Source organism: Anarrhichthys ocellatus, unplaced genomic scaffold, assembly GCF_004355925.1.
Source record: "Anarrhichthys ocellatus isolate YVR2014 unplaced genomic scaffold, GSC_Weel_1.0 scaffold21, whole genome shotgun sequence".
In the NCBI taxonomy this organism is placed as follows: Eukaryota; Metazoa; Chordata; class Actinopteri; order Perciformes; family Anarhichadidae; genus Anarrhichthys; species Anarrhichthys ocellatus.
The window spans coordinates 2,892,465-2,915,934 of NW_022280051.1; the positions used below are offsets into that span (position 1 = coordinate 2,892,465).

A 23,470-nucleotide genomic window follows, 5' to 3' on the forward strand; every position below is an offset into this window, starting at 1 on the left:
GAACACACCATACCTGTGGGGAGTTATGGCAAGGTAAATAAAAGGAGGGGGTGCCTGTGTGTGTGTGTGCACTTGACATAATGGTTAACACATTAAGGGATTCAGACTAGAGTGATTATTTTCATTTTAGATTAATCAGATGATTATTTCCTCAATTAATCCGATAAACATCGAAAAAACAGTGAAATATGTCAAAAATATTAAATTTACTATAATGTAAGACCAAGCACAGCTATTCATTCTCACATTTGAGATTTTGGCACCATCGAGTGCTTTTCATTTTCAGCATGAAAACGGACTGAAATCAATCGATTGTCAAAATATTTGAGGGTGAAGCAGGAGCAAGTTAATGTTGCTACTGGTCTCCCCGTCTGTCTGTCTTGTGTTACAGTATGAACACGCAGAAAACAGGGCTGGGGTCAGTTGTGGAGCGTCCTGGTGGTTTAAACCCAACAGAACAGCTTACAGTCTGCTCCAGGACCTTCATCACATCACATCCTCATAAAGTCCTTGTTCATCCTCTCACTCTTATAAATAAGAAAAAATACCAGAAAAAGATCATCGAAAAAGAATCTACAAAAGAACTAAATGTTGTTTATGTGACCGGCTTTAGTCTAAATCCACACACACTGCTCTTTCTTGTTTGGTAGCTGCCCCACTTGTGGGCTTGAATCTCGACAAACGTCCCTCGACTTTCATCTTCCGCTTTAGTTTGGACCAAAGAAATAGGCTGCAGCCTACTTCTGCTGAATCTATTTTAGCGGACTTGTTTTATGTAATCAGCAGCTCACAATGATAAAACAAGAGGCAGCTTGTTCTTACTACAGTATTTTGACACTTGAGGATTTCATAACTTTGATAATATTCACATGGCAGTTTGGTGTAACTGGGGATGTTATCAAATTTATAAAAGTGCTGTGTAGCATGTTCAGACACCACTACAGTCAAATCTACAAGATGTGTCACCCCCATCACAGAGATAGTGTTACTACTTGACTTTTTCTGAGACTGCCGTTGTTTGGGTTGAGAACGTAGACAGACTTTTGGACAGATGTGTGCCGCGGTGTTCATGATACGGCCACACGTGAGTCAGTGTATCACGGACTTCTTCTTACCCAGGCTGCGGTTGCTGAGGTACTGTCTCAGGCTGACGTTGCCCAGCTGGCTGGGTGTGACCCGGCCCACCTCCAGAGCCACGGCCGTGCTCTCGCCAAACGCCTCCATGGCCACACACACCGACTGCACCTTCAACACCAGCACCGACACCTGGGGGAGGGGAACGAAGAAGAAGAACAATCAGCGCCGCCATATTCTGTGAGCGCAAACTGGGATTCTTTACTATACTTTCACATTTACTGTATGTGAATTTCTGACTCTAGTATTGTACATAGAATACTTTTACACCAGACGTATTGTTTAGATTATGAACCCATAGTTACAGTAGTTATTAATCCTCACAGTGAGAAGCAGAACATTATATGAGATGAGATATGGATCCACAACATCAATATCGAGTTATGAATATATTTTCCAGGTGTTTTGGTCTCTTACTATGTCTTTGGTGGGATCGTCGATGCTCTGGGAGGTAGCGCTGACGGTGTCGGGGGACACGCCTCCCTCCTGCTCCTGGCCAATCACAGCCTCGGTGGCGCTCTCGGTAGCACTCTGTTCGCTGACGGCATCCTTGAAGCCCGACATGGACACGTCATCTGCACCGCACGTAGAAATAAACACATAAATATTATATACATACTTACACGGACAAGACACACATTTGACTTTGACGCATTGTCAGGCTTTATCAATGCATCATGAGACTAAACACCAAAGTATGGTTTATATTTTGTACTACCTTGTCATTCAGTGCCTTCATCATTTCAAGTGTTAATTGTAAAAATAAATGTCTTTTTCATGACTAAAGAAGCTTCCCCTGTTACACTGTACATTACCGACGTATCAGCACAATGCTGCCACCTTCTGGTCAATACAGTTGCCTACCAGTAGATGTGCAGTAATCATATTTTTAGAAGATTATTTCAAAGATTAAAGATAACAAAAAGCTATTAATGCATTAATGTTTGCCCCACCTCTCTCCAGCAGACTGTACGTGTCTCCGTCCTCCATCACGTAGCTGTCTATGGAGATGTTGTCCAGCGACTGTAGGGACGGGCTCTTCTTCATGTTCTTGTAGGACACAGAGAAGCTGGACTGGGAGCGGTCCCGCATCAAACGACCACTACAACACACACACACACACACACACACACAAGAGATGGAGCGTATCAATCAGATCTTTCTGTACAGTTTGAAATCTGCTTGGGTTTGGGTTAATGCATGCCAGTGATTTATGATCGACAGGGACGTTGATTGTTTGATTTAAAGAGTCCAGAAAAGAAACGGTGCTTTTATTTAGTCATATCTGATCGGGATTTCTTCTTCTTCTGCTGACACCGAGCAGAGGCTGCTGTGCTCTCGGAGAGCTGACAGGGCTTACTCGACGAGTCATGAATTAAATATCGCTTCAGTCCTTAGTGTGGTGTTGTTTAAGGTTATGTTAGAAGAACCAAGTGTGCAATCCCTCCAAGAGCAAGAAACGATCCGCGGAGAAACTCAACGGTTCAAATTAAAGCGGCTCCCAAAAGACTGAGAACACAAGGCAGACCCACCACGAGTCAACAGGAAGACACCAAACACAAGACTCATTTAACACAGACGAGGACCAGCGCGTCATGCACGCATGCAGACATGCACGCCCACCGGGGGATTCACATCACGCACGTTTTTCACTGATTTGTTCTCATCCAGGGTTCACAAGACGAAGCCGCACTCTCTCTCTCTCACACACACACACACACTAACACGGCTAGTCACAGATCCAGTGCCTTACATGTTGGACATGGAATAAAGGGAGGTGGATCTGCTGGAGTTTGAGGAGCTGAGGAGATCAGAAACCACAGACAAACTTCCTTTCCTTGGTAGAGAGAAAACACACACACACACCTCGCAAGAGTCAAGAGGCAGAAAAGAAAGTGAATGAGTTGAGGAATGACGAGAAGATGACGTGCTGGATATGAAGACAGTAAATGAGACATTACACACAGGAAGAGATGGCAGCTCGAGGCCAGCCGACAGTCATAACCGTCAGAGAGGAGTCACGTTCACACTGACAAACACTCATACGGGAGTTCAACGCACAGCTCTTGTGTTCAGGAAGAGACAGATTCAATTAGAGAGAGAAACTCATTCCTTACACTCATCATCCACAGTGAAGAACAGAGGGGAATATTTATGATTCAGTTATGAAATCTATAAACTGTAGCGAATGATCACGTGTGATCTTTTAAGGGCTGCAACGTATCGATCTATCTGTTGATTAAATAAAATGACTATTTGTTTAGTTTATAAAATGTCAAAGGCAGCCATTTTTATTAGTTTCATTCATTTAATAAAGGCAAAACACAAAATATTTGCTGTTTTCAGCTTCCTAAATAAGAGGATTAGCCGCTTTTATCTGTTTTTATGTCACTTTAGAGTGAATATCTTTGAGTTTGGGATTGGATAACACGAGATTTGAAGTACAGCACTGACTTCACTCACAACAGAGTCATTTAACTGAGTACAGTCCTGTTGTTTCTCAGTGATAGAAAACCTGTTTGTGTGATAAACTCAATACCTGGATGCTGACTGAGGCATCTTGGCGGCTGCAGACTTGTCTTTGTCACTACAGTCAGACAGCGGGTCACTCGTCTGGGTTTTAGAGTCTAGTCCGCCTCCCACGTCTTCACCTCCATCCACTACCATCTCGCCCCCTTCATCTGAACTCCGCCTCCCAGAGTTCTTAGCGAAAGTCCTCTCGTCCACTGACGCTTTGTGATTGGAGTCAGGACGTGTAGTTGAAGTGTAGTTGGGGACAAGAGGGGCAGGACCGTGTGTGGCTCCGCACTCTGATCCCTCACCACATAGCAGCTGGTCTACAGTGCACACCCCTTTGGCGGCTCCTCCCTCAGACCCGGATCCCTCTCCTGCATCCAGAGTTCCTCGGCTCTCTGAGGGGGACAGCTCGGACCCCAGGGGAGATCCGGAACCCTCGGGGCGGGGGACGGGTTTCAGGAGCATCGACACCTCCGCGCTTTTCAGCAGGAGGCCCAGGCAGACGGTGAAGGGCTGGTGGTCTGCAGGATGCTGAGAGGGATCCTTGCGGTCTTTCTTGGAGCCCATCTTCTCCAGATCCTGCTGTAGTGTCTGCTGCAGGGCTTTGATGCTGCGTTGGAGCTGCATCAGAAACACATACTGCCGGTGGCTCACCTGCAAACACACACACACATACCAAAGCGGTTATCAAAAGGTATGTTAACGAATTACAGGTGCAATGGGTTATTTTTGATGAATTAAGATTCCAAATGAATGATTCACCATCACGTTTTGCGCATATTGTGCAGTTTTCACAGCCAAAAGAATGAAAAGCATACCTGAGCACTTAAATGCTTCTGCACGTGCACCAACACATGCACATTTGCATCTTTACTGGATGATGACAAAGAGGAGGAGGAGGAGGGCAGACTGTCCAATGAGAGGGGTTTATGGAGTCCGTTACTGGGAGGCGGTGTTGCATCGTGTGCATCGGTGCTGTAATAGTCTTTTAACAAACGTTTCCTCTGCAGCCGTGCGACAGCCTCTCCGGATGTGCTGCTGGACAAACCACACCTGAGCTTCTCCTGGTGCTGGACGATCTTCGCAGGCTGACCCGCCCACACGGTCAGAGGGAAGGAGTCCACAAAGGGCTGCGGCCGCCCTTTGCCTCCGCGGGTGCCTTCGTAGTCCACCCAGAACTGGGCAAAGTGCAGCGCCCAAAAGTCAGCGGCGGCCGGCATCTTGAGGGCGTCCGTCCCCAACGTGGGCACCACCAGGCCCCGGTAGATGTCGTGGAGCTTGGTGTCTTGCTCGTGAGCGTGGCGCTGGAAGACGGGGTGGAGGAGGGGTACCGAGGAGGAGGAGCGAGGGAACGAGGAGAAACAGGGAGAGAAGAAGGGCTGCTCCTCGAAGGCCTGCAGCAGGGCCTCGAGGTGGGAGCGGGTGCAGTTAGCCGGGTGCCGGGTGTTCGTGGCCACCATTTCTGAGGTCTGCACCGAGATGGAGCGAGGCAGATCGGCGGGACAGGAGGCATCCCGATCGATGGGAATCACCAGCTAATGGAGCGTAGAAAAAAATCTGTTTAAATCAGTACCAGAGAACTCATTCCACCCTTTAAACCTGAACAAAAAGCTCACGTGTCCACCTCTCTGCCTTCCACCTCACCTTGAGCATGAGGCCGTCAACCTTGACGTCGACGTGCTCTTCGGGTTTCTGCGAGTCGCTGAGCTTGTAGATCTCCATGAACTGCTCCAGGCTCTGCCTGAGGTCCAGGGCGAACAGGTTGATCCACACCAGGCTGCGTGGATCCAGAACCAGCTGCAGGGCGTTCAGCTGGACGTACAGGTTAGGACACGGGACTAGACGGGCGGGAGGAAGTGGGGAAGTGGGAAGAGATGTGGCGTTATGCATTCTTTAGTCACATAGAGGAGGGAGGAATGAGACATTAGAGAAATCACAAAGAGAGAAAACACGAGAAAGAACAATCTCCGCTTTATTGCCAAAAAGAAGAAGAAAAAGCATCAAAGTGTTTAATGTACGCATCATTCCTCATTCAGAACACTGGACGTAATTCAGAAAATCAATGTTTTCTCAGCCACACAGCAGTCAGTGACTTCCCCACAGCTGAATAAATGGGCTGAATAGATCCAAACGGGAGGAGGGAAAGAAAGCCAGAACAGTGTGCCTGGTGTGTAAAACCGACCTACTTATAAAGATGAATGTTTCTAAAATAAGACGCTAAACACAGAAGTCTTACTTGGGTAGTCTTTTCCATCGGGGAAGTAGTACTCCGTGAACTCGACATGAATGGCTGGCATCTCTGGGGGAAGGTACAAGGTCTTCTTATTGCAGGAGATCATGGTTTTGGGGCTGGAGCGCCGCTGGTCCGCTGTCGACACCTGCAAATACACAAAAAAAAAGACACAGAAACCGTCACGAAAAGTCAGCAGTGAAGATTATGTAGTAGTCTGTGATTCCAAACATGAAGGTGTGTGAGCCAGAGTGCATCTGCGGTGACCTGATAGATGCTGAAGTCAGCTATCCTGAGAACAACAGAGCTGGACATGAGCTGGGTCTTGGGGCTTTGAGGGAGAGGAGGACTGAAGGAGGCGCTGGAGGAGGTGTTTATCTTACCTGGAGAGAGAGAGAGAACGAGAGATTGAAGGATAGAGAAAGGAGGGACAAAAATGAAATGACAAGGGGAGGGAGGGAGACAAACAGAAACCACTCAGTTCACCAACGAGAAACCCTTGTGCCTTTCAAAAAAGGTGTGCATCACCCACCGCACCCAGCTGTGCGCACACACACCCGGGGTACCTGGCTCAAGGCACCAGCAGCACTGGGCCGGAGGCTGTGGGTTTGCGCTCCACTCTAGGAGTCCTCCCTCTGCCTCCCTAAGCCCTATTCCTCCTGCTCTCTCCTGACTTCCTAGAGGCCCATACACATCGTCCCTAAGGGACACTGGAGGACAGAAAATCCACAGGGATGATGTGCCGTGTGCCAGGAGAAGCAACAAAAGTGCGACACCCTGAGGCGCGCGGGTTTACCGTGCTGTGGGGAAGTGTGCGCGGGGGCCGGCCCTTTGTGGTCTCGAACTGCGCTCGTTAACATCTCCACGTTGGAGTTGAACTCATTGAGCAGGTTCCGCACCCAGCCCTCTCTGGTCTTGGTGGCCTCGCTGTAGTGCATCCAGTGGTCACAACTGTCACCTGGAGAGGTCGGAGAGGAGGAAAATCGGTACAGGTAGTGGTACGCCCGTCATTTGTTTGACGTGAATCGTTTGGATTTTGCATCCCAAGGTAAAGGGGAGATGTAGAAGTCAAAAACAGACACGGTCTCTTATCGTTGCAGGATTCATACCTGCTCTGTGGAAAGGGTAGTAGTCCAGAGTGATGGAGCTGAAGGAGAGCTGCATGGCTCCACCTGTTATCCTCTTATTGCTCACTGCACAGGCGAAAGACAGAGAAATAGTCAAGTCTAAGCTTTTTAGTGACATGCTGTTGAATTAAAAAAGAAAAAGGGAATTGAGGCCACAGCTTGAGCAGGTGTGTGTATTCATGAAGAGTCAAAGAAAAAAAGCTTTCTGTGTCATGTCATGTACAGCACATGTAGATCCGTGCATATGCGACCTTTGTCCTTAACGTGGATGTCGTCGCAGATGTGCAGGTCGAGGTGTGTGATCTGGAGGTGGTGGGATGTCTCGCACACGTCGTAGGTGCTGAACAGGTTGGCCATGGTGGCGGTCTGCTCGGCCGCCGTGGACGCCTGCTGCGTACGCACCTGCTGGGCCGAGGGCGGCGGCGACGACACCTGGTGAACACAGAGGCGGAAAAAAATCCGCAGATACAAGGATCAGTGTTGGAGGTTTGTAGTGTGTTTTCATGTCAATGTTAGGCATACAGAGACTGAACAGACTGTTTGGTTCAATCAACTGCTGAATCATGCAATACTCAATTCCTCCAGTAGATGGTAATGCAAGCTCTGTGCGACCTGGATAAGTGTGAATTTGCGTGGGCGATCAATGTATTTAGTGAGTGTATGTGTTTCAGAAGCAAAAACTAGGAGAGACAAAGATGGTGGAGGCAGACAGACGCCATATGGCGACACAGAGGGGCAGACATGATCTCCACGGACACGAGGACAAACTATCAGACCATGACACGGCGTATCCACAGAGGGTGACATTTGGGCATTGACATGCGCACCTGTTCTTCTGTGGCCATGCTCTTCCTCTGCTGCGCAGACTTCTCCATGGCCTCGCTGAGCGACTTGGCATACTGCACCATGGCTTTGAGCTGGGAGTCGGTCAGCACCCAGAGCAGGTCGTCCAGGATCAGGATCAGCTTGGAGGCCACCACGTTACAGTCCTTAATCTGTGTCGGACAGAGCCATTGGCACAGACATGCATTATGCAGGTGGAGGTAGCCTGAGAGCTCCCATAAATGGAACGTGACACTCGTAGGGAAATTCTCTTATTGTGTGAGGTATTTGTTTTTAACACTCGAATCGCACGTTACATGTTCTTTATCAGGTACAGCCAGCAGAATATACGTTTTTACAATATGGACTAAAACCCCACAGACAGCATATTTAGGAGATAGGACTATGTGTGTGTGTGTGTGTGTGTGTGTGTGTGTGTGTGTGTGTGTGTGTGTGTGTGTGTGTGTGTGTGTGTTTGATGCTGACCCGTCTCTTCAGAGTGACTCGGATCTTGGACTGGTTGGTGATGAGGCGAATGGGGGCGCTCAGCATCTCATGCTCGGCGCTCTGGATAGCGTCAGCCTCGATGCGGATCATCTGCCAGCTGATCTCCTTGAACGTCAGGATCTGAACCAAACAGGAGTGGAAGAGCCATTAAAAAAAAAAAAATAACATAACATCCTAGAAGTCTTTTAAATGAAAAGAATAAATGAACACGAACCTCTCCCCTCTGAGGGTCCTGGATGCGGGTGAACCGCAGGTCACTGATGCTCCAGCTGGTGTTGACGCTGTAGACCTGCAGCTGGGAGAGCTCAAAGGAGGCGTTAAAGGCCTTGGCACTGATCCTGATGATGATGGAATTGATGGACAGTGACATCCCCTCCACCACCTTCTCAGCAAAGCCATATTCACTGGAGAGAAAGTCAGGTAAACACACCGAATATTTAACCCTTGTGCCCCGCTTTAAAAAGGACGTCAGAGTTCAATAATGTCTGCGGTACAAGGAGCACAAAAGAAACAGCAGCAGCGCTCACCTTTGTCCTGATGCTGTGGCTATGGGAGACGGGCCATTAGGGGGACGGGGCTCATCACAGGTGCTCATCTCCATCACCACTTTATCCAGAGTCTGCAACCAAGTCACAGGCTTAGCTTCACTACCAACAAAGTCTTCATCAGGACTGTACCGAACAGTCCGGATATGAATTATAAATCAACACACGGATGCTTGTTTGCATGTCTATTCATTCTGTTTAAACCCGTTTAAATTAAGATCAGGCTCCACTTATATGGTGAGTATTGTACTGTAGCAGACCTAGCTGCTGTGGTAGTTTACATCAGCGTGTTGACTCCTGTTTTGTAAAGATGTTAGTCATCACCTCACGTGTTCGTCCGCCAAACAAAACATTAGAGTGGAAACGATTGAAGTTTGAAGATTTGAAGTTGATCAAAATAAGTTGTTGTGGCCAGCGTCGCCCTTTGCCACTGGAGGTGTGGATGCCGCCTACATATTGTTCACTCACGCACAAGCAGCAGCCTGTCTAGCGTAGATAAAACACCTTGAAATGCAAAGAGTTATTCTCTAATTAATAAAAGTCTAGACACTCTTTTGGTACCGCCTTCGTGCAGTAGCCCGTCTTCCCTTTTTCGCTGTTGTAGAATACTTCCATGCTATTGTTGGTGGTGTGATAAAATTGTGTTGTGCAGTATAGTGACTCATAGCGGTTACAACAAAGTGCCATTGTGCTACCTTTTATAACAAAGCCCTTGTATTATGTGGTCCTGATAATCATGGTACATGTCTGATAAATAGTGTCGCGATAGTTTTGTGTTCCTCTGATATGTTTGTTGAAGTGTTTTATATAATACATCAAGGCGGTGAAAAACACCCGGTGCTGGGAGCATATATAAATTAGGACCGAGGACCACACGCAACATTCCAGGTTCTGTGTGGACGAGTGTCGGAAAATGGAGTGTTTATTCCTCGTGTTGTTGTCGGTTTCCAGCAGCCTGTGCTTTGGGAATTACAGCCACCTGGGGACCGGGTCCAGCATGGCGGTCTGCCAACCCGACACCTGTGCCCTGCTCACCGCGGTGGCAGCCATGGGGGAGAAGCTGGAAGCCATGTCGCAGACACAGGGCAAGCTCGAGCAAAACCTCGGCACCATGATGCAGAAGATGGCCGGCGTCGAAGCCACCTTGCAGTCCTACAAAAGCCAGTCCCAGGAGCTCCAGAAGATAAACCAGGCCCAGGACGAGCAGCTGAAGGCCCTCGCAGACCTCACGTCGTCAACCGCATCGAAGATGGCTTTCTCCGCCGCTTTGGGAGCCTCAACCGGTCCGTTCGCTCAGGACACGCCGCTTAAATACCAGAGAATCCTCTCCAACATCGGCAGCGGCTACAACCCCGCCACGGGCATCTTCACCGCCATGGTCCGGGGGATGTACTACTTCAGCTACACCATGTACAACAACAACTCCGGACAGCCCAACTCGGTGGTGTCCCTGATGATGAACAGCCAGAAGATGGTGTCTACGTGGGACACGGTGGGCGACGACAGCCAGGACAGTGCGACCAACGCAGCCGTGGTGCAGCTGGAGGCCGGAGACAGCGTGTACGTGCAGCTCTACGCCAACAGGGCGGTCTTCGACGACAGCTATTACTACAACACCTTCAGCGGCTTCCTGCTCTTCACCTTGTGATGAACTGCGTCGTGTGACGTGCGACGGACCCAAATCCAATCGGTCCCATTAAGTTAAGAAACAAATCTTATTTGTAAATGGCTTTATCGGAGATTTTGCTGCTTTGAATAACAACAAACGTGGAAATAAAAACTTCTCATTTACCTCTTTTGATTACGTGAGCGACGGGTGTTGTGGGTGAAACTTACCAAAGTGATGGGGTGAGTCTTCAACTTTGTCCATGGTATCTGTGAATGAAAACAGAGCAGCGGCTTAGCTTCTCAGCCACACAGTATTCTGATCCATTTGGCAAGCGTTTGGCCTTTTAGTGCTCCCGAAAAACACCTAAACTACATTACCATTCAAATCAATGGGTTGCACAAATCAAATTAAATGCTACTGAATTAAATCAAGTCAAAAGCAGCAGGCCAGTTAGCTCAGAGATGAAGGAAGAAAGAGAAATCAATGAGTCTGGACTGACAGGCAGTTAGTTCCATTCAGCTCCGGCGCTCCATTAATCCTCAACATGCCGCCTCTTGATTCAAGTCCGTGTCAAATTATAGAGCAAAAGAGATTAAACACTCATGTTCACTTTGCAGTTCTAGGAGTATAATGCTAGGAGGTGCCAGTAGGGGGCGTTAGCTCAGACCTGTCACTTTAAGTCTAAAGAGCAGGAACATTTATGTACTTTTATTTAATTTCATTTGTTTGTGTCTTTTAAAATGGAGGTTAGAGTGTTGCTCCTCGGTAACAGGAAGAGATGAAGAAGAGAAGGGGATCTAACGAGTGAGGAAGTGAGATATACATCTGTTCTCTTTTTTCTTTTTACCATCAGTAAGCAACACAACGCACTTTAAGCAGGTTTCAATTCCATTGAAATCTGATGCTCCACACACACACTTACTGAAAATGATGCGGGTATTATCGTTGCAACACTGACAATGACACAGCAATGACAATATTTCATTGGGTAGTGACCAATAAAATGGAGATTCAAACAAGTGTGCGAAGACAGGGTTGAGAACAGAGAGACAACCAGGAGGTGGAAAAGAAAACGTTGACTTTGGTCTGAATAAAAGTCCAAGTCACGAAGGAAATTACATTCACTGTTTCCAGGGTGTGTCAGAGTCTCTTATACCATGACCATGATGACCGTGACCACATCTCAGGCATCAGTCTGTGTGTGTGTGTGTGTAGAGCAAAGACTCAATGGAAGTGTACACCATACGCTTGAATCAAGTGTCAGCATGTCTGTTTCTATACAGAGGAGAATTATGTTGTTTTCTGGGTTTCCTTTCATTTTGTAATGAAATAAAATAACGTCAATCAGTTGTGTGTATTATTTTAAAGATGACTTTGTAAATAAATCAGATCTTTGTACTTTTGTTTCAACAATCCCCTTCAAAGAATTAAAGATGTAAAGCAAAAACTTGACATTTTTGGGAAATATGCTTATTCACTTGTAAAAAGTAGTTTCAATCTTATCTAACTCTTATCTATGTGTACATAGGACGCTACAGCATGGAGGTAGTTAGCTTAGCTTAGCATAAAGACTGCCAACAGCTTCATATCTAATGTACAGATGAGAGCGGTAACAATCTTTCTCATCCAACTACCTGCCGGACACCAAATGAGCGTATTTTAATGAAAATGTAGAACTCAACACATGACTCCCTCACCCTGATGGCGGCCTTGTTGCATTCCACTCGGTTGATGGCCAGCCAGGTGGGCAGGTCCAGCAGACTCTGGAGGACCTCCTCGTCCAGCTCCAGGTTGGTGAGCTGGCCCTCGCCCTTCAGCGTGCTCAGGTTGATTTTGTCCGGCGACAAGTTCTTAGCAAACCTATGACACACGGGCGAGAAGAAAGGGCAGCTTTGAGCCTGGGAATATTTATAGAGTGAATGAATGAATATCAGGCAATATACAGTATTTTCTAAAGCAAGCTATTCATTTCTGAGTGAATAATATCTAAGAACACAATCCACATCATTTTAATAACACGCAAAAAGTTGTTGAAGTCATACTATGAGACGATCAACCCCGCAAGTATGGATATAAATACTGCAGACAGGATGGTACAGTGGGAGGTAAAGTAAAAGGCCTCAGTCTGACACTATGTTCACAGAAAGGACAAAGTGTACTCAAACCTCACACGGCATCAGACGCCAATAAACCCCTTTAATTAAAAAGGTATGAGCTTGTATTCATTTTTACAACCTCAGTTTCACAGGAAATGCTACGTATGTATATATTTATAACATCTCTGTGTGCTGAGGTGATTCTGTGTGTTCGCTCTATTTGCTTTTTAGCTTCAGTAAATATGCTTGAACACACAAACTCCAGCGTCCGTGACCTAAGTGTTTTCTGCCCACGCTCACGCTCAGATTACGGGTTAATAGTTAGCGGAGTGGGCAGATACTGAATGGATCATTGACCCGTGAATCTCCGCAGTCCAGTCTGACGGAATCTCCTAAAAACAGGGACGGTATCGATTTGACAGCCTTCATCCTTTGACGTGTGGACGTGTATGTCCTCCTAGTTTGAGCTCCATGAACACGGCCATTGTGTGCAGTACAAGTCGGCTAAATCTTGTTACCAGCTAATCTCTCACACACTTACAGTATGCGTCTGTAAACGGGGCCGGCTCAAAGCTCAGTTTCACAGCCAGCACACGCACACATTACCGACAGAGTGGCCTGATTGCCCTGGCAGAGACAATAGTCTTTTACTGCCCTACTGACTGAGATACGTATGCCGCGAGGAATGTGTGCCAACGCGCTCAAATCAACACAGCGATGGATGGATCGCTGTCGTTTGAAACACCTTTGTGACGTTTTGACACAAGACACCATGCAAGGACTGTCAAGCAAGATGTACTGCGAGTGTGAAGAGACACTTTGCCCCATGAGCAATGCTTTATGATTCAGCCGTTTATGAATTAATTTACAAATTTACAAATTCCTCCGAACACCTTCTCCTTGCGGTGTCAAGATTATCTTCCAATTCAACGTGTAACCTGTAAATTATTCAGCAGCAGAGATAAACAGAGTATTATTCTGTGCACATGCGCTCACATGGGCATACAGAACCACCGCCTGTCTCTGAGAGATGGGTGTTGTTGCTCAGCCTTGTAAACAGTGAAATATTCATTCCTGCTGCTGATCAAGTATCCACCAGCTAGCGTCCCTCTCTCTCCTTATCTGGCTGCTCGGTCTCCCCTAGGCCAGCCCCCCTTTGTTTCCTCTCTCCTTCTTCCAAAGTCATAAATAAACCAACACTGTAATAACATGTTGTTGATCCGCTGTCTAATATCAAGGCGACTCGACTCTAAATAAGCTAAATTACACAGACAGACTCGTGCATTGAGAACAGCAGCAAGAGGCCGAGGGGATTAAGTTCACACACTGGCATCTTTCCCTCTCGTCTCCGGCTCACCGGATCAAATCCAGAACCCACAAAGAGATCAAGACTAGCTGCTGGCTGGAGAGAAGTGTGAAGATGATCATGTACTGTCTTCTTTGTTAAGTGTTTGTGTGTAAATCAACTTTAAAGATGTCTAACGGTTTTCCCCCCTGAACCAGAAATACAGTGAGACGCAGACTTCAGGCCGCCACTCTTTTCTGCTGATGTCTGTGGATCCTGTGAATGGAAACAAAGACACTTTTTCCTGCCCTGACGGTGCATTCGTGGCGCAGCCTGATGACATCAGTGCCAGCGAGAGAGAGAGCGAGAGAGAGATAGAGAGAGATAGAGAGAGAAGCCTGAGGGAAGATGGCGAGAGTGACTCAAACAGACGACCAGCTTGTTATGGCGACCAAGACTTGGGCAACACAAAGAGACAAAGAGAGACAAGACGAACAGAAAGAGAGACAAAGAAACTACAGCTAGAAAATAGTGTTTTTCCTGAGAAATAAAAAGGATCTGATGTGTTGCCACATTCATTGCTGCCAGTGTTTATTAGACCAAGCAGCAGGCTTTGGCTCAACGACAAGAATGGAGGACGTGACATTTAAATTGGCCTCCAAATCCTTCAGCAGCTCATTCAGTGTCAACGTGGAGGAGTGCAATGAGTATCAGGGGACTTTACTCAGTTAGAGACCAGTTGACAAAACCAACAGAAACACCCAATGAAGCATATGAAGCCTGTGGTAAATATGGCACACTAAGACAACCCAACAAATTAAATGAAATCTGTGAGAGGCCAGCAGCACTGCAGTGTCTGCTGGAGGTCTAAAAACAACTTAACCCAATATTCATTTTAAATAACACCTTCTTGAGGAATGTTCTGCTGAAGTTTGATTGAAGGCGGGTAACATGACCCACTTACAACTCTATCATCTGACTGCCTTGCTTGTCAAAAGAGCCTATAACAAAGTCCAGGTGTCTTTATTGGGAAATCCTTCTGTTTTATTGATATAGATATAAAGAAACAAAGTGCTTCTTTGGACAAAGGTGCCAACGCTGTTGGTTTGGTTTCAGATAGTCCTGAGTAGTGCCAGCAGTCTTCTCCAGCATGTTGCAAAAAACATGTTGATGACGTCTCAACGTTCCTGCTTTACTATTCTGCACAGCACACTGTTCTGATATTAAAGCTGTTTGCAAAGTGTTTGAGCTTGAATATGTGTTGACAGACAAAAAACACATTAGCCAGCACTAATAGAACAGTTATTAAAAAAGACTGCGTCATCTCAAAGTTATCATCAAGCTGGATTATATGAATTACTTTCCCGCCCACATACCAGCACAAGTGCAAAGACACACACATCTACAGCTGTGCACAAACTCCTACACACACACACGTCAACAACAACAACACGCAGCTGTCCTTCAAGTGCGTCACAGCTACGCACTGATGAGACGCCCACAGCTCGGCACTCAGTCGTGACTCGTGCCACCAGCAGTGAGCCGTAACGCTGGAAACAATGGAGTTCATCACCACGGTGCACCATCACACCGCTGCTGCAGGACGGGAAGAGTCGGACCTAAAGAGGCCCACGACGACAAACGCAGCAGAAATAAACTCATCTCTCACACCGCAGTGGGCACTAAACCTCAGAACAGACGTGTTGTGTGCGCACGTTTCCTAACACTAGCCTTACAGTCAAACTCTGCTGACTTTCCATTAGAAGCTATAGTGCTAATCTTGTCCTTCTTAGGGGCCCGTTCTGTGTACGTTTGTCTGTCAACAGCTTTGCTCTATGCGCATCAGGCAAATCTCCCTCCACCACTCAACATTTCCACATTCTCTGGGACTGAGGATGTAGATTACGCCGTCCACAGTTTGTGGGACGGCTGTGGTCTTGTGACATTACTAAGCAGTCTGTAGACAGGATGGTATGGATAAGCGGGAGGCATTTTTTGTGGTTCCTTCAAAACAAATAAAGAAGGAAGCAGTGTGAATAAATGTGGGACTAACCGATAACTCAATCAACTACTTCAATTGCATTATTTCTGTCACAAGACCAGTCATTCCTACAAAGTTTGAGTCTGGAATTAAGCTTCTGTGTCAAAATATCTACCAGCTAAGCCTGTGGCCTATCAACCTCCCTGTGAAAGCAAGACAAACTGTCTTTGACAAAAAACAAAGCAGAGGGAATAAAGAGCCATCCATCCATCTGTGTGTGTGTGTGTGTGTGTGTGTGTGTGTGTAACAGGAGCTCTGTTAATCCCGTCGATAATCTAAACCTGTCTGTCTGTAATGATGACAAACACACACCTTGTCATCTAATCACTCCCTGGGGCTCCCAGAGTTCGACCTGTCTTCATCGATACACCGTCACATTAGGATAACACAGAACAAATCCAACAACTCCACACAAAAAGCCACACACACGATGCTTCTTCTAACCCGGAAAAAAACCCGCCCTGCATGCCTCGGTGCACATATTCTCGGCCCGGAGGAGGAACAGCCACTGCAGACTACTGGGGCAATGAGCTGCAATGATGGCGGTGCTGCCTCACTCTTAAAAAGGGCTCGCCCCGGTCTACGCAAGTATTGGGACAGACGTGTGTCATCTGCAAACATTGAGCGGACGTGTTGACACCCGCAACATAACCTGTAGTTGTCAAAGCACACCTAGGAGCAGTGTGTGTGTGTGAGTAATCTAGCCTTTTTTTTTTTTTAATATATATATATATATATGCCGGACCAATCAGGACGGGACAAAGAAGATCAGAGAAGACCTAAGAGGATGACATCATCGCTACTCTTCGGGTCACTTCCTGTCAATGTCGACGCTAATGCTGCTGAGGGCATGCACAGTCACTTGTGCATTGCTTCGACACACACACACAACTTAGGGTACTAGGACAACGAAGGGCATGCCACTCACAGGCTGTGTGTTGGAGACAAAACAGGCAAAATTGACAGTGTGTAAGTGTTTGAAGGACAAAGCCTAAACACTATTAAGGTATTTAATTACAACCGAGTCACCACAAATACTTTTTCTCCCAGAGCACGATCATCTTTGTGCTTTTTTCTTTTTCATGACCACGAGCTGGTCCAGCTGCATACCGACGAGCTTTTCAAAGACATCAGTCATCTGTGAGCTGCAAAATGAACGTGACAGCTGTCATTTCTTACGCTCCGTGTGAGCGCTGTCATTTCTTTTTGAGTTTAACACATTATCATTCAACGCACTCTTCTGTTTGAAGGTGCTCCGTTATAGGTCAGCAGCAGGTGAGTGCCGGCTCTGTGTTTCAAGCTCTGCTTCTGGAACAAAACAAGGAAGTAGTCCATTGAAAGTCCCTTGAGGGACAGTGGAAAAGAATGAATAATGCATGTAAAGCGGGTCCAGCTGATGCTGCCCATAACAGCAAAACATTTAAATAAAATAGGGGGGCTTTACACAGCAAGTGGTAGCGCTATTAAACAGACCATGAACCAATATAAGGCTCATTTATCTCTAGATACATAAATGGGGGCCTGCAGGTGCTACAACATGCTGTCAAATGTGTATAATTAAGGGGACAGACTGATGCTTTAGGACATTTCCTTCTCTAATGATCTTGTGTGGTGCGTTGAGGGTCCATGTGATAGCTGATAGGGAGGCACAGTTGTGAAAAGAGCAGATAAGCAGTAGTTCAAACACGTGTAAACAACGTATCGACATATTAATGTCATATTACTGTCTAATTATCTCATTATTGCGTGATTTATTGTTGTAGTCGGTGTGTTATTAGCTGAACACTTACTCGGGGATACTCTGCCATTAGCTGAGATTGTCGTTTTAACAATCTGACTCAACCACTCGACTGGTTCAACCTGCTACACAGTAGGTATTGAGGGATTAGCCCTTCACCAGCTAACTAGCCCCAGTGCTAGCCAGTTAGCTGCTGCCTCGGGTCAGTGAGGGTTACGTCACCTGAACACGCAGCTGACAGTCTGACAGACAACAGGGATGCGAGCTAGCATGTCTGCTAACACAGCTCAGGACTGACCTGGAGAGATGCTTCAGGATCTGCTTCTTGATGAGTCCAGCCATGGTCGCACGAATCCGATTATCCGAGCCGGTCGGCCGAGGTGTTTCTGAGCTAGCTGGCTAGCCTGCCCGCTAGCTTTTTCCCACTCGAGGTATAAACACACAGCTCAAATTCTCATACCCGTGTCAGTCTTCATTTTAACGGTGTTCCCGCTTCATTCTCTGACAGTTGATGCGGAAAAACAGCATTTCAGAGGTCCGAGTGACAGCCGGGTTTTGTGGACAATGCATACCACGTTAGGCCATGTCGTGCAGAGACACTGATAAAGCTCCAAAAAACTGTCCCAGATGATCTCTGCAATATCATACAGCGAACACCTGGACAGCGCGAGGCACGATCAGCGTCTGTTGTCACGGCGTCAGGGCGGGGCGTCGTGATGCGTTCAGGATCCGCTGGGAAACCCCTGAACTTGAAGATGAGGATGGGGTAACTGTAAGTACTTATATTTATGGATATACTGGTATCATTTGAATACTTATATACTGTTATAGTTTCAATTACTGCAGATGTTAACTCTGCTGTTTGCTCAGTAATTATCTTTCAGAGGAAGATGCTATGATAAATGTAAATAGATTATATTTAGTCATTGTTACAGTTTGACATTATGGTGTCCATACTGCATCGTGGCTTCAGGGTGTTCTCTGCTCTCACCATAAAACGCTCTTTTAGTGACATCTGGTGTTCAAGTCGAGGATGTTAATATGCTTTGTATATATTATCACAAGAATAAGAATAACTAGGGAAAAAACGTGTTTTTCTATTAAACATGAGAGAAAATTTGCATGAGGATATACAAAAAAATCCAACAGAAATAGTCTTTGATATTACAACACTACAAATGGTGATATAATAATAAGCAATAATTATGAATGGACTGAGAATACAAAAATGTTATGGTAATATCACTTTGTTTTCTTTGATGTACTCTTTAGAACAAGTCCTATGAAAATAACTTTGTGTTCATTCACTTGCAAACAAAATCTAAGGTACGTAAAAAAAAAAAAAGACTCACTCATATGTATAATAATTGAAAGGCAGTGAAACCTCTTGGACTTTTCACTTCTTTGTCAGTGGGCACATAAAAGCTGTGACTTGGCTCTGATGAGCCTCTCTCTCTGTGCAGAGATCTAACCAAAGGAGTTAACAGCAGCCTGCAGTTGCCACGTATGAAAGGAGGAGCGAGCTGGAGGGAAGAAACAGCCCCTCCCTGCCCCGCTCTGCCTCACTTTAAACCCGTTGCAGGAAGTTTGCATCAGTCTTCAGTGTTTTGGGTTCATTACAGCATTTATGAACGTGTGCCACAGTAAAAACAGAGTAATAATAGACGCTTTTATGTCACTAACATTGAATGATAGACTTCAGACAGCAATGCACGGTTGGGAGGCTGCAGCGTTTTGTCCCAAGTTAGAGCATCTTTTATCCTTCACTAGATCACAGTGACATTTTGCTCACTTCAAGTTACTTAAAAGATGAATAAAGCTGCTCATTTTGATCCCGTAGGAACAAAACTTGTGAAAAAGTCACTGAAATTACCTAACCCGTATTTTAGGAATAATCAGTGCTGCTGCACCAGAGATGCTTCTGCAGAAACCTCATTATTGTTTTAAACGAATATGGAGGATCTAGTTTCTGTGCATTCATTTTTCTGGTGTTTTCTGTCATTACAGTGGACCCATACAGAGCCTGAATTTTAACATGGGACAGCCCCCATCCGCATACCTCAACGCTAAAGAGCCCCGTGGAGAGACACGACGCGCTCACTGATACGCTACTGGGCCGGTTAGTGGGACTGTACTGGAAACATTCTCCATCCACGACTGCAAAACACCAGCAGCTCTCACCCCTCACACACACACACACACCCCTACACACACTTCTCTCAGCGAGCTCCCATTTACAATGACTGCGAAAAACCGAAACAAGAACGGCTCGAGCGAGAAGAGCGCCGCCGCATCCATCCAAGAGGATGCGTCGAAGAAAAGCCCGAAGATCACCGGTAACGGGGTGAGTGGCCCCGGACCTCAGGAGCCAGGATCAGGGAGCTGCCTCGGCCTTTTGGCGACCACTGTGTTCTACATCGCGTTATTGGGCGCTGCCGGGTTTGCTGCTTTTTATTTACAGCAGGTTGTGGAGGAAATCCGACAGACCAGCGCCAGACATGAGGAGAGCGCACGGCAAAACGCAGAGCTGAGCGGAACAATGGAGAGCGTCGTTCAACAGGTAAGTGAAAGCCACGAATCAATGTGGAGAGAAGTACGAACTGAGTGTGAATGACATCTGCAGGGGGTCCCACACTTTTCCACAAACCCCATCGAAATAAAAACTTTATATGTAAGCAATGCATTGTTTTTGTCAGACATTACATAACTGTCCGTACTGGATGTACTGGTGGGGGTTGGGTCGGTTTGGTGAGCTACTGTGATGGATTTGGTGAACTCCTCCTCCGTATACCTCCTTACATTCAGAAAACTTCCAAAAAGTACAAATAAAAGTTTCAGACCCTGTGTAAATAAATCATTGGTTGTTTCATTGTTTTGTATTTGGTTTTCTTTTGTTTGAGGACAACACATAAGGATGAGGTCACACCTCCCTCTGTTTTATAAGAGGACAGATTAGTAATGGCTGATCATCAATCTATTTTGCTGTAATAAAAACGTCATTGTTCAGTGTCATCACATGCAAACTAAAGCATACTGGTGTATATAACTGAAGTCCTCCCCCTTTCATTCATTCTCTCCTCACTTCCTGAATGTTAATCTATAGTCACATTCTCACCTTAACTTGCTTCAGCTATGTGATGACTCGACTCTTCTCGTGCAGAGATGTAGTGGAACGTGTGTGTTGTGTAAGTTTACTTTGGGTGGGAGCTCATAGTGCTCATAATAGTGACACCGAGGAGCAACGATTGCATCGTGAATATTTGCCACGGTGTTTAATTCCACTGCCATAAATAAAAACAAACTATGTGGACTATTTCTTGCACCATCTTTTTGATTTTTAAAAGGGAAAAAGCTAGTAAGTGGACCTTTAGTCAAGATGCTTTTGCCACACTTTTCCGAAGAGCAAGAATGAAGTTCCACGCTAATCTAAATTTTGGAAAATTCCCATACAATTGAAAATATTACACCAACTCAATATGGAACAAAATATTGATTTAATATGTTAAATATCTAATTTAGCATGTTTAGGAAGTGTAATAATTGATTTGAGGGCAAATTACAAAATTAAGGCAACAGTTCATTCTTGTCCTTAGTAGTAGTTTTACAACATAATGTTAACTCAAGATCCACTTACCAGCATTTTTACTGAGCTTTCCACTAAAATACATGGTCTTCATCAGTGAATGAATGCGACTCTGTAACTGTGTTACAAATGGGACAACTTCATTCACTGATGAAGACCATGAGTGAGGAACTGTTAAAGTGTCATAACGAGACAATTGAGAATAGGAATATCATAGGAAAATTAACTATTTTAAAACTTTCTGAATCATCTGAAAGATGCACAAATCTTAAAACTTTCTTAGTTCCTGAACAGTTGATGTTGAGTGACAAATGGCAGTTATTCGAGTGCATTAGGATCTACATGTGTTCAATCATATCCTGTAGATGTTAAAATGGATGTTGTCCTACAGGTGGAGTCCCTGAGCAGCGTTGTGGACGGGCTGGAGTCATCACTGGGCATCACGCGGGTGGAGCTGGAGGGGGCAGTCAGCCGGATGAAGAGGGGTGAAGTGGAGACGAGGAGGGTGGAGGAGGCCCTCCAGAGGCTCCAGAACAACCTACTGAAGGACCTTTCAGATGGCATCAACGAGGTGAAGGAGGCCCGAGAGAGGGACTTCTCCTCCCTGGAGAAGACTGTGGAGGAGCGTCTGGCTGAAGTGAGTCAGTCCATCACGGTCAACGTGGCCGAGTTCACCGAAGCTCAGGGCAAAGCGCAGAGCCAGCTGGCTGATCTCAAGGCCCGTCTGGGAGACATGGAAGACCCTTTGCTCATCAAACAGGAGCTGTCGGCCATCGTCGAAGCCATAGATGAGATCAAAACAGCCAAAGAGGCTGCCGATGCCTCGGCTGACTCCTTTAGGGAGCAGATAGGCACTGTGAGGTCAGAGCTCCAGACTCGTAACCAGGAAGTAGCCTCGCTGTCTCAGGAAGTGGAATCAGTGAGGTCAGTGGTGCAAGACACTGTTGGGAATCTGAGGCAGTCACTGTCTGCAGCAGAGGCCGACGTCCAGGCTCTGAAGGACAAAAGCGTGACACTGGAGAGTGGCGTGGAGCACGCGGCCGATGCCGTTCGTAACGTGGAGGAGCAGGTGCAAGAAGCTGCTACTCAGGTCCAGAAAAGAACGGAAAACCTGGAGGCCAGAGTTAAAACATCGGAGGAGATCGAGGATTCCCTGTCAGCGTCCGTGTCAGACATCTCCACCAAATTGGAATCACTGTTCGCCAAGTACGATACCCATGAAAGCACTCTAGCCGCACAGGGCCAGGCCGTGGAGAAAGCCAAATCTGGCGTGGAGCAGGACATGGAGGTGCTGAAGAGCAGTTTGGGGGAGCTCCAGTCCAACATGGCCTCTCTGGGCAGTGCCCAGACCAAGCTGTCTTCGAAGGACTCCAGCCTGGGTCAGCAGGTGGTGGTCTTGGAGAAGAGGCTCGCTGCTCTGGAGGACAGCAGCAGCGGCAGCATAAAGCCAGAGCAGCTGCAGAGTTTAAGAAGCGTGGTAGCTGGTTTGGAAGACAAGGCGGCCAAGCTAGAAGGCCACGATGAGGCCATTGCTGCTCTTCAGATAGCTCTGCAGGCGACCACGAAGACGCTGGAGGGCTTATCCAAGGGCAAGGAGGGAAAGTAGGGAGTTTGATTTGGCAACGTGACATCAGGACACCAAATCATGACAATAATGATTCCCAAAGACCACAACCCACGTCTCCCGTTTTCTTGAAGAATCGTTTTTTCACAAACTTGACGGTCGATGTCACGGTGCATTTTAGTAGAAAAGTAGCCAATGTGGGGAGTTAGGACGGGGGGGGGGGGCAGAGCTGTAGCCTGCTGCTGATCTGTGAATTCAAATACACACTCATTCTGCACTGTAGTTCCTTTTTTTCTCATAATGTTTTTTGTATAATTTTCAGTGCCACGGCTGGTTTTTTTTTTTAAACCAACCAAATGCAATAATAAGCTCTTTTTGAGCGCTCCATGTTTTTTATTTACAAGAATAAAAACTTTTGTTGACCTAAAGCTGTGAGGAACCTTTTCTTGCTGTGACATGCGGTTAAAACTATGATTTGGTGCTGAAGCTGCCTTTACTGTTACATCATGAGTGACGCATTGAGCTCTTTCATCTTCAAACTGCAGTAACAGATAACATGTAATTTATCTCTTTTGAGGTTTTGACCTTCTTCCAGGTGTTCTGCAGAAATGTGCTTCCAGGTTGAACACCTGAGGCTGCAGTTATTTGCTGGAAAGCATTTGGACTCTAATG

General features: G+C 46.3%; 3 protein-coding genes across 6 annotated transcripts in view; 2 read left to right on the forward strand and 1 right to left on the reverse strand.

Moving 5' to 3' along the window:
- Positions 1-18,526, reverse strand: part of bltp3b (bridge-like lipid transfer protein family member 3B) — a 21,922-nt gene extending 3,396 nt beyond the window's left edge. The window contains exons 1-19 of one of the 3 annotated variants that reach the window (XM_031858780.1): positions 17,950-18,526; positions 12,189-12,351; positions 10,719-10,757; positions 8,865-8,956; positions 8,552-8,741; positions 8,317-8,457; positions 7,836-8,003; positions 7,260-7,440; positions 6,991-7,074; positions 6,678-6,839; positions 6,448-6,591; positions 6,149-6,264; positions 5,888-6,029; positions 5,296-5,489; positions 4,470-5,186; positions 3,674-4,305; positions 2,088-2,236; positions 1,552-1,709; positions 1,116-1,266 (exon numbers count right to left, since the gene is read on the reverse strand). In XM_031858780.1, the coding sequence (XP_031714640.1) occupies positions 1,116-1,266; positions 1,552-1,709; positions 2,088-2,236; positions 3,674-4,305; positions 4,470-5,186; positions 5,296-5,489; positions 5,888-6,029; positions 6,149-6,264; positions 6,448-6,591; positions 6,678-6,839; positions 6,991-7,074; positions 7,260-7,440; positions 7,836-8,003; positions 8,317-8,457; positions 8,552-8,741; positions 8,865-8,956; positions 10,719-10,757; positions 12,189-12,351; positions 17,950-17,993 (3,667 nt within the window). In that variant the 5' untranslated portion in view covers positions 17,994-18,526. Of the gene's footprint in view, positions 1-1,115; positions 1,267-1,551; positions 1,710-2,087; positions 2,237-2,887; positions 2,972-3,673; positions 4,306-4,469; positions 5,187-5,295; positions 5,490-5,887; positions 6,030-6,148; positions 6,265-6,447; positions 6,592-6,677; positions 6,840-6,990; positions 7,075-7,259; positions 7,441-7,835; positions 8,004-8,316; positions 8,458-8,551; positions 8,742-8,864; positions 8,957-10,718; positions 10,758-12,188; positions 12,352-17,949 lie in introns of all 3 variants that reach the window. The other 2 variants (XM_031858778.1, XM_031858779.1) reach the window with 2 other exon arrangements.
- On the forward strand, positions 9,724-11,943 carry LOC116389818 (complement C1q-like protein 3). The gene has a single exon (XM_031858788.1). It carries the CDS (start codon positions 9,796-9,798, stop codon positions 10,528-10,530), a length of 735 nt encoding a protein of 244 aa, XP_031714648.1. The 5' UTR covers positions 9,724-9,795; the 3' UTR covers positions 10,531-11,943.
- On the forward strand, positions 17,581-23,210 carry ckap4 (cytoskeleton associated protein 4). Of its 2 annotated transcripts, XM_031858786.1 has the most exons (3): positions 17,581-18,423; positions 19,659-20,211; positions 21,626-23,210. In XM_031858786.1, exons 2-3 carry the CDS (start codon positions 19,891-19,893, stop codon positions 22,838-22,840), a joined length of 1,536 nt encoding a protein of 511 aa, XP_031714646.1. In that variant the 5' UTR covers positions 17,581-18,423; positions 19,659-19,890; the 3' UTR covers positions 22,841-23,210. The 2 variants fall into 2 exon arrangements, with proteins under 2 accessions (XP_031714646.1, XP_031714647.1); XM_031858787.1 differs by lacking the exon at positions 17,581-18,423 and having other exon boundaries at positions 19,441-20,211.
- The last annotated feature ends 260 nt before the right edge of the window (positions 23,211-23,470 follow it).

Coding starts and splice junctions, on each gene's coding strand:
- LOC116389818 (XM_031858788.1), top strand. CDS start 9,796: ATGGAGTGTTTATTCCTCGTGTTGTTGTCGGTTTCCAGCAGCCTGTGC.
- ckap4 (XM_031858786.1), top strand. CDS start 19,891: ATGACTGCGAAAAACCGAAACAAGAACGGCTCGAGCGAGAAGAGCGCC. Junction 20,212..21,625: donor TGGAGAGCGTCGTTCAACAG/GTAAGTGAAAGC, acceptor GTTGTCCTACAG/GTGGAGTCCCTGAGCAGCGT.